We start from the raw sequence: 9,789 nt of genomic DNA, 5'->3' as shown, positions 1-9,789 counted from the left end.
GCGCTTTAGCCTTTATATCTTTATTATATGATTTGAATCGTGTGTGTGTGTGTGTTTACTACTGATGGTTGCCTAAATTCTGGTGGCTAATTTATGTTTGTATTAATTGTGGTGCACAAATATGATTTCTGTGTGTTTGATATTTCTTGAATATGGTGTAAGAAATCACATGCAAGATGATACCTTATCTGGCGTTCTCTCCCCAGAATAACAATCTAATTCTCATCTCTGTTGGGAGTGAAGGTATATGTTATTATGTTTTATGAGTTACGCAGCCAGTATTTGCTAGATCATAGTTATTTGTATGGAATAGTATTCAGGGTAGATTGATATCTAGACTTTTGATAGATAGATAGATAAATCAATGTAATAAAAATAATACAGAACTTTATTAAGCATTTCTTTTTTGTTGGTTAGAATTCTTTGCATTTGGCTCATTATTTTCATTTTAACAGGTTTTGTATATTCAATTACTGTTCAAAAAAAGTAAAAAATGGAAGGCTCTCTGTTTTTTTTTTTTCCCTTCACCAAGAAAAAGAACATATAATAGTAGATATAGCTTTGGAAAATTGAAAAAGAGGAATGATACTTGAGGTAACATTCTGATAACTATGGCGTATTGTCTTCCAGTTGATCTCAAACTAGGTAATTTCTACTTGAGGCCTGTATTATGGTGTGAATATAAATTACTGGGCCAGCAGTGTTATGGTAGTATAACATGGTAAAAATTATGACATAAATGTAGTAGCAAGAGGTTTGTTACTACAGAAACTTACAAGTATAGTTTATCTACTGTAATCTCATTTGTATAGAGCATCAGCCTCTGTTAAATATAATTCCACTTTGCTGTTATGCATTCACAACAAAGCTGAGTAATTGTGTTCATAAGTATTTCAGCAATATGAGAATAGATATAATATAAAGTGCAGTAATTTGTTTTTTAAATCGGTTATATTTGGTTGCTGACTTGCTGGTTATATACTGGGACCTTAGACATTGAGTAAATAGATTGAAAGTAATAAAGAATATGTTGGATTCTGAAGTTTTACTTGTTTTTTGGGTTTGCTTGTCTAATGTGGAGTATCTGCACAACTGTTTAAAGAATGAAATTTGAGGGTCATTTTCGGTTGTTCATATACATTGAAAAGCTTTAAATTCAGTTGGGTTAGTTTTTTCAGTGTTTTGCTTTTCAGAAGGACGAATGAGTTCTGGTTCTGGTGTAGAGAAAGAGGGGGGATTATACTCAGCGATCAAAGAATTGTTTGATTTTCAAGTAGTAGCAAATGATAATATGTTAATGTAAATCAAGTTGGGTTCTGTTGAATTCTTTCGCTCAAATGATATTCTTTTTCTAACTCCGGTTTCTACTTCTCAAGGGAAAGAGGAAATGAGTAAATGAGTTTGGAAATGAAAAGAAGTTTCTTGGTCGGTATTTGTCACCTTGTCGATGAATTGTGAGAAGTGTAATTTTGATGTTGGCCTGTATGTTTGCTGTAAATTCTTTCTATGGCACTTAATCCTTGTATAGTTCTAGAGTTCTCTTTGAAGTTTGAGGACTTTGAGCTATAATGGAAAGGAACTCAGCCCACATGCTTGATGGAATGCAGCATAGATCTGGAGAAGGCCCTGCGCTCCAGAAACCAGTATGTATGCTCCCTTAAAGCCATATCATCAAATAATTTCAGAACAAGGCCACAGCCTCCTGGTGTACCACATGTTCAACTAATTAATGGTGTGGACATGCTCTTCTGTAGTGCTATCATCTTTGGCAGTGCATTGAAATCTGGAGATAAGGATGCAAGGGCTCTGTGTTGTCAATACCTTGTTTGAGCACTAAACTGGTGGAAAGAGTTCGGAGGGATTTTGCCCAGAACTAATGGTTCTAATATGCATAATTACTGATGAGAGTTGATGTTGTCTATTTCTTGGGCATATTTTGCTGAAGAGAGTTTTGAGAACCGGCATGTGAAAGTTCAAAGGCCATTCTTCGCAGCAGGATGCTTTGCCTTGTCGGATGACTTTGCTGGTGTCATGTTGGAGATGCTGGTTCATATGATGAATTTGTCAGGAACATTGGCCACTATAAGGTCGGTACGAGCACCAGGTCTTTGCAAAAATTTGATCGTCACATTCTGTTGCAATTTTTAGACCATCAGTTTTCTTATGGACAAGATTACGTTGCAGGATGTGCTATTTGGTTGCAGAGGAGAATTATTAGTTTCCAATGCTGGTTTCCTTCTCAAAGCTGGTTACAGATCAACAAGCCTGGTTATTGGATCATACATCCTAGGTTGTGTTTTGTTTTTCAGTAAAATTTAGGAGGTGAAAGTTAATAGGTTGTGTTGGTATCTTATAATTGCATGGTTGTAGTGTATCACAGACACATTGTGCTCTGGAAAGATGTGAAGTAACAATAAAAATCGACAGTTGATGCTCTAAATCAAAATTCAATGCCCCAAAAGACCCTTCATCACTCCCATTGGTCCTTGTTCTGCTTATCATCACATCATATGGTGTTGAAAAATCACTATCTTCCTGTTAATCGATAAATGGACCTGGGGAAAATTGGTTTCAATACAATAAGAGCTGCAACACTACAAAAGCAAACAGCAACAGATAGAATGTAGAATACAATGAAACAATAATCCAATTCGTGTATAACTGCTACCAGATGTTATGATTGGTGACAAATAACAGCCTTACAAGAAAAGTCGTCATCCACAGTCCAAACACCCAGTTCCTGAAGCCGTTGTTGAACTAAATCTGAAGCCATATCATGTGACCAGAAAGCCACCTGCTTTCCATCACCTAAAGATTGATTGACCCTACTGTTATCGATCCTAACACCAAAGCTTGTCTCATCAAGATTCTTCACCCTCACACCTTTTTTCTGTTCCAAAATCTCTGCCATTACATAACCGAAACTTATGCTCTGTCGTTTAACTAGAAAAGAGTTCACCATCATTGCAAATTTTGATATAAAATCATCATCCCAAACCTTTCGAGTAGAAGATAATCCACTGGCAAAGAAAAGTTCTGAGGTTTTACCTATATAAATATCATATGAGTGATCCGACTCGACAAATGCGTCACTGCTGACTGGAAGCATGTTCCCATCCACCACCCAGGAACTGTACCCAGATTGTAAACACTTCTGTAATACATAGACCTTGACTAATATTTCATTGATAGTGTGCACATGAGAATGCTTCATGGAAATCAATTTATGCGCTCCTACACTCTCCAGAAAGCGGTTCGTAGTGATCACTGGATGTCCTCTTCTTGCCAGATCGAACAAGAGTTCAGACTCGGGGCCAATAAGTACATAATTCAGCAAATTTAGAGTCTCCAAATGGCAGAGTAGGTTTCTTATTACCATCTCTTTAGCCCCAAACAGGCTAACAACAATAACGGTGTTGTGTTTCTGCACAGAATCAAGAGTGGACCCAAGTTCATCAAGGCTCACAACAACTCTTTCAGGAAATATTTCTCTGAAACAAAAATCATACCACTTGAGATCACTCAACGGTTGCATATCCCAAAACTTCAAATCAAGAGAACTTTCATCCAATATATGTGAATCAGGCCCAGCTGTCTTCCCATAATTGACACCAGCATCTCTGTGAGAGGCACTAAGCGCTCTTTCATGTAAAAAGTTGGTGTAGATATTAAAATAGCCACGAGTATGAATGAATTTAATGAACCAAGGTGTCCATATCTTCTCTCCCATCTTTTTATACCACCCAGTTGTTACCTGCACATGAATTTTACATCTCAACCGAGTAAGAAGTCAAATTTAAAAATTGACCAAGAAACAAATCGGCACACACAATTCTTCTTCAAAAGAGAAAGGAAAAAAAAGAAAAGAAAAAAGAAAGTACCATGCCATTGAGGATTGGCTTAATGCCTTTGGCCTTGTGTTTGTCGTACCACAACCTGAACTCTTTCCAAGGTTTAGGAAACAGAAGCTGACCCCAAGTGCCAACCAGTTGGTACAAAAAGAGTCGTGTTCCATCATCCAATTGTAGTTTGTTCCCATGTTTACCTATAAGCAACACCAAATCAAGAAACAATCACAGTTTCTATGATGGAAAGAAAAGTTCAATTGAGATTTTCATTTGCAAAGTTTTGATTAGTTTACGATCAAACCCAGTATTGAGGGGTCCAATAAATGAAAGGCAGAAAAGCATGGGGATTCTTTAATATATAACATGGAATTATATAGGAAAAGGTAAGCCCTTGGGGTAAGTTAAAATGATGACAGAGGGTGGGGAAAACGGGTTATGATTAGAATGGTTAGGGGTTTGATCTCATTCAATATCACTAACAAAAGCCTAAAAGAAAACGAAATCGGTTCAGCAACTGATAATAAAATCAATAAATAACTAAAAGTTAAATTACAAAAACAGTAAAATATTGAATTCAAGTAATTGCTTTTCGACCATCAAGGCTTACTTTCCTCCTATGCTATTGTTCAATAGCAAATGCAGAAAGATGAGGATGTGTGCGTGCATATGCATAATTTTCTATCTACATATACACCTATATGCTATATGTTTATTCGTCTTTGTGCAGGATGTCTACATGTATGCACTTGCAATGAAGTCAACAAAACACATCAACAGCTGAGAGTGTAATCGAAACTTCGTAGCACAACAAATGCAATGAAGAAACTGCTTAACCGAAGAGGCTTTATGAAATTAAAAATTGTAGGTTGAAATCCATAATGTAGATCACTGTGATGTAGCATATTCTAGTATAATCTACAAAATTCAGATGATATACTCAGCATTGAAATAAAAGAAAATGAAAAAGGAGGAGATGGTACCTGGAACAAACCTTGGTCGCTGAAGCGAAGCTCCATAGATGTAAGGACGAGAATTGGAGGCGTTGTAATAGTAATTCACAATCAGATTCTTGAGAAACTTGTAATAGAGCGGCGACACCTCCAAGTCATCTTCCACGACGAACGCGAACTCGTGATCGGAGCTGGGCCACCAGGCCTCGAGCCACTGGGCCTGGAGGCCCGCGTTCCGAGTCCGGTAATGCACGACCTTGTCGCCGAACTTCCACTCGAATCCATCGACCAAGTCCAGAATGCGACGCGACTCCTGCAGCTTGCGATCGGCGTCGGCGGCGTCGGAGAGGGGGAAATGGTCAATGTGGAGGTGGAGGTGGACGGGGTCGGAGAGGTAGTCGGCGGCGGCGAGGGAGCGGAGGCAGCGGGAGAGGGAGTCGAGGCGGTTGTAGGCGAGGACCTTGATGATGAAGGTGAAATTGGGAATTTGGGGGTGGAGAGTGAGATTAAGGCTAGGTTTAGGGTTAGGGTTAGGGTTTGAAACTGAGATTAGGAGGGAGGAGTGGTGGTAGGAGAAGAAGGAGAGGGCGGAGAGGAAGAGGAGCAGGAGGAGGAGTGGAAGCAACTGTGTTTTGGGTCCCACCATTTCTGTGGGATTTACTTGAAGGTAAAGAAGAGGCTTATCAACTCAGAAAACGAATCGGGTCAAGAAACCCGCCCGCCGAAAATCGGGCCAAGAAACCCGCCCACTAAAAGGTCTCCATTTTTGGTTTTTATATGGGGATTGTAACTGTGGGTTTCTCTTCTCAACATTCTATGGTCTAGTGTTCCGAGTACCCATTTGAACTATTCTGGTAATTTGATACGTTTGGATAAGCTTACAGATCATTCATTTAAATTGAATGTTGTGTTCTTGCTACTTACCTGTATCTCAATAGCATCCATGAACTGAATTTTTCGAGTTAAATTAATCGTCCAAAATTATGTCTGTTATTTCTACTTCAATATAAATTTACAGCTTTTTCATTGGAGTCCTTAAATTATAAAACTATATGATGATGTAAGCCTATAAATTGTCAGCTGGAATTCACAATCAAGAGACATAAACTATTGGTTTAGTGTCGTGTAACTTTAGCCTGTGTGCCCTCTTTCTTTCAAGTATGCAGTTATTTTGATAATCCTTCCTAACCTTTAGTTGCAGAAAGACAACGTTGGTACTAAAGTGGAATTCTTACTGCCATATATTGAAGTCATTTTGTCATGCAATGCTTCCAATCTGCAACGAAAGGTGCTTTACTACCGTATATTGAAGTCATTTTGTATAGGATTTGAAATTGAAGAATGACATGAAAGCTTGTTGCACTGCTCTATATGTTGTCACTACAACATTAAATTCATTGGCCAAATTCTGATAGGACTTGCCCCAAAATTCACCCTGAAATCTGAGGTGGCCTTGTGGGGCCCACCTTAGGAATAATTCTACCGAAAATTTGGCAGAGTCACCCCTAAAAATGGACTATCCAAAACCTGTATAAAACATATCAACACTCCTACTAAACCAACCTTATTCTCCTGGAGCCACTCTGCTCCCCAAATCGTGACAACTCCACAATAAACAATTGAAATCCGAAAATACAACATATTCCAAATACACAAGTGTAACTCTCAACCTTTAAAACATTTGTCCCACAGGTTATCAGAGCAATCTAAAAGAGGGAAGAATTCATGATACAAGTAGGTTTAATAAATAACCTACAATATAGAAAACAACAGCAGCAAATGTTATGCCCCCGAATCCTACTTTGCCTAACCAGCTACTCTGCAATCCGGGCATTTGAAACCTAAAGGCCCAAGGGAAAGCATTTAAAAACGTTAGCGTGAGTGGACAAAAAATAAATAAATAAGAAGAAGAGGGATTTTTATACTTTCCCACGTGTTTAAACTTATAAAACCTCGATGCATGCAACTTTGATAAAACGTTTAACTTTAAATCCGAGAATCTCTTAAAAACAAGCCAGCCCCGCTGGTGAAGTAAAATTGGACTAGTCCCGCTAGTCAAAAATAATAAAGTATAAATAGAGGAAGACGATAGCCATACAAGTGAGCCTCTGAGGCTCGGTTGATAGCCTCTCAGGCTAAAGTACTCTCATACTCCCGTTTATACCTTTACGCCACTAAGTGCGGCGAATATGATACTAGGCTTCAAAGTTACCGCCACAAAGGCGGACTACATGTTAGCATGATAAATAATCACCATCGATATGGCATAGGAAAAACATTCGAAAACCAGTAAATCCATAAAACTTTCCCAAATCTTGCAATAAAAAAAAAACGAGTACGATTCCCAACCGTACTCAGAGAATCTCGTAATAATTCAAATACATCAATGACGTGTCCCACACACCAAAAGAATATATTCAAAACCATCAACAGATAAGCGAGAATCTTTCCCTCGAAAATCCCTTTTTCGAAAACTTTTCAAAAATCTCAAAATCGACGAATAAAAATATACTTAACTTCAGAAATCATCTCGGAAAATAATTGGTCGAAAATCAACAAAAATCAATAAATCCAAATCCGAGCATAACAAACTCATATCGAAATTCATAATGGAAAACCAATCAATAAATTAAGTTATAATCCAAAACCAGTTCGATGCTCGATAAAATGATATGATAGTTTAATAAGGCATTAATTCAAGAAATAAACGCATGCATCATTATTTAAAACAAAAGTTCACTCACAGTATACAGTTAAAGTGGCCAAGCGTAAGGATCCTTGTCGAGCTATGGGTCGGTACCTCGTCCTGTACAAAATTATAGTCCGTAGATAACAACTCGATAATTAAATACGAGTCTAGTATGAAACCGAAAACCCCTCGTAAATCAATATCTCCATTGTTTTTCAGATTCAACCCAAACTTTACCACTAATATCAATCCGTTGATTTAAGTATTCCATAGCGGAAACAAGGGAAATCCGAAGGTCGGATTCTCATAAATCGACATCCGAAACTCCAAACTTCGGAAATTCACAATCAATATCAAACTTCACCAATTTCCACCAAAAATCATATTTACAAGTTCTACGACTCACAAGTAAATTATCTAGCTAAAAACAGAAATCCAAAACCTTTCCTACGCACCGCCACTCGCCGCCCACAAAGGCAGCGAGTGGGCCCCAGGCGCTGCCTGCTAACTTCAATCCGAGACACCAAATTTCATCAACATGATCATCTCAACAATCCAAACAACTTTCTCAACTTCAATAAAGCCCAGAAATACCTTGGTTGGCCTGAAATTAAGCTTGATATGAAAAGGGCCTATTTGAATAGTAAAATCTTCAAATCTTCGATTCTCCCTCCACGCTTCGAATTGCTGCAAAAGACTGAGAAGATTTATCAGCGAAGAATTTCCAAAATGACCGGTTTCGTCGAAGATGGTGGCCGGAATTGGAAGGAATAGTTAGGAATTCCAAACTGCTATAGTACCGGTTTTTGCTTCGATCTTCTCTTTTCCGGCCAAATCGCCAGGAGCTATCGCCGCAGACTTCAAGAGGAGGAGGTGGTCCCAACGGGACCAGTGGCGTGCCGTCAGATGCCTGGACGGCAGAGTTATGCCGGAAAAACTGAGATGGTCGAAGAGAGAGAGAGCGCGCGAGGGAGGAGGAGAGAGAGAGAGAGAGAGAGAGAGAGAGAGAGAGAGAGAGAGAGAGAGAGAGAGAGAGAGAGAGAGAGAGAGAAATTTTACTGGGGTGGGTTTCCAGAAATGAAAACCTACCACAGTAACTTTCCCTATTTATACAAAATTATCATGAATAGTAACTTTAGTTTTTCGACCGTAGCTTTTGCATACGAACTCCGATTTAAGCATACCAACTATGCACAGAATCAGTTTGACATTCTCTACAACTTTTGTGAAGAACATTTTCTCAAAAACTGACCCGAACAAAAAGCCAACTTTTTGGTCTACTAAAAGTATTGAAACAAAGTAAAAAGTTAAAGTAATTGTCGTTTACTGTCCAAATGACTAGTAAACAGGTGAATTGAGATATGGGACGTAACAAATTCTCAATTTTGTGTATATGTGTACGTGCAGAAGACACCATGAGCAACCTAGTATTACAACTTCATTGAATAGAACTCCCCTAACTGAACTTGTAAAATCTTTTCCGGTTCCAAGGTAGTCTAGTGTCACATATATTTCCTCCCTATCAAACAAAAATTCATTGCAATGCCAATTCATTTGAGCTGTGACCTTTGTTCTTTATATGCAGCATGTCAGCAAGGAAGTTCTTTTGCAGACTGTATCAACTCTTGGACTTTCTACGACACCCCAGAGAGCCACGAATGTGTCTACATGATTACTTTTTTGGTGCAACTTCGATGATCTACCTACATCTCTTACATTGATGGGGCAACTTTTGTAATGATGGCAGAATTACTAATAATGACTTCAACTTTCGAGGAGCAGACATAGAAATAGTACAAAGAAGCATTCCGCAGTTTGTAGTATGTATAAGCTGTACCTATATGACTATATTAGAGCATCTCCAACGGAGATGTCAAATAGAGTGTGTCAAAATTGAATTTGAAGGCTGACATAGCAATGTTATTTTTGCTAGACTTTGTTAATGTTTGGATCCGTTGGGGATCTAATTAACGTAAAGAAAGAGATAGAGAGATTGACACAAGATATATAGTGGTTCGTTTCCCGCCTTAGCGGGAAACTACGTCCACTTGAATGTGTACTAGTGTGTCAAGCCTTGCGGCCTAACAAGATTACAAGAGATGTAATCGGATCGTGTTGAAGTGGGAGGAGGCATTCCTTTTATAGGTGAAGGAAGTCATCTCCTTTACATGGTTTTCGATGTGGGACAAGCAAAGATAACTATTCTAGTGTAGAAAGCCTAGTTGTGAGGGTAACTTTGCAAGGCCGGAAAGGTGGCTTCCCGGCGACGGATGTGCGACTTCCGGATACCGTAGCGTAGCTT

The 9,789-nt window shown here is 38.7% G+C and overlaps 1 protein-coding gene across 1 annotated transcript; it reads right to left on the bottom strand.

Annotated features, from left to right (window-relative positions):
- Positions 1–2,514: 2,514 nt before the first annotated feature.
- LOC112192668 lies at positions 2,515–5,479 on the bottom strand. The gene is made up of 4 exons (XM_024332515.2): positions 4,829–5,479; positions 3,882–4,045; positions 3,049–3,754; positions 2,515–2,904 (listed from the first exon to the last, which is right to left on the bottom strand). Exons 1-4 carry the CDS (start codon positions 5,442–5,444, stop codon positions 2,675–2,677), a joined length of 1,716 nt encoding a protein of 571 aa, XP_024188283.1. The 5' UTR covers positions 5,445–5,479; the 3' UTR covers positions 2,515–2,674.
- Positions 5,480–9,789: the final 4,310 nt, after the last annotated feature.

This window comes from Rosa chinensis, chromosome 1, assembly GCF_002994745.2.
Source record: "Rosa chinensis cultivar Old Blush chromosome 1, RchiOBHm-V2, whole genome shotgun sequence".
NCBI classification, from domain to species: Eukaryota; Viridiplantae; Streptophyta; class Magnoliopsida; order Rosales; family Rosaceae; genus Rosa; species Rosa chinensis.
Note: the sequence above shows the minus strand (reverse complement) of the source record. Positions and strands in the feature narration are given on the sequence as shown.

Coding starts and splice junctions, on each gene's coding strand:
- LOC112192668 (XM_024332515.2), bottom strand. CDS start 5,444: ATGGTGGGACCCAAAACACAGTTGCTTCCACTCCTCCTCCTGCTCCTC. Junction 4,046..4,828: donor GCGACCAAGGTTTGTTCCAG/GTACCATCTCCT, acceptor TGTTGCTTATAG/GTAAACATGGGAACAAACTA. Junction 2,905..3,048: donor CTCATATGATATTTATATAG/GTAAAACCTCAG, acceptor ATGTAATGGCAG/AGATTTTGGAACAGAAAAAA.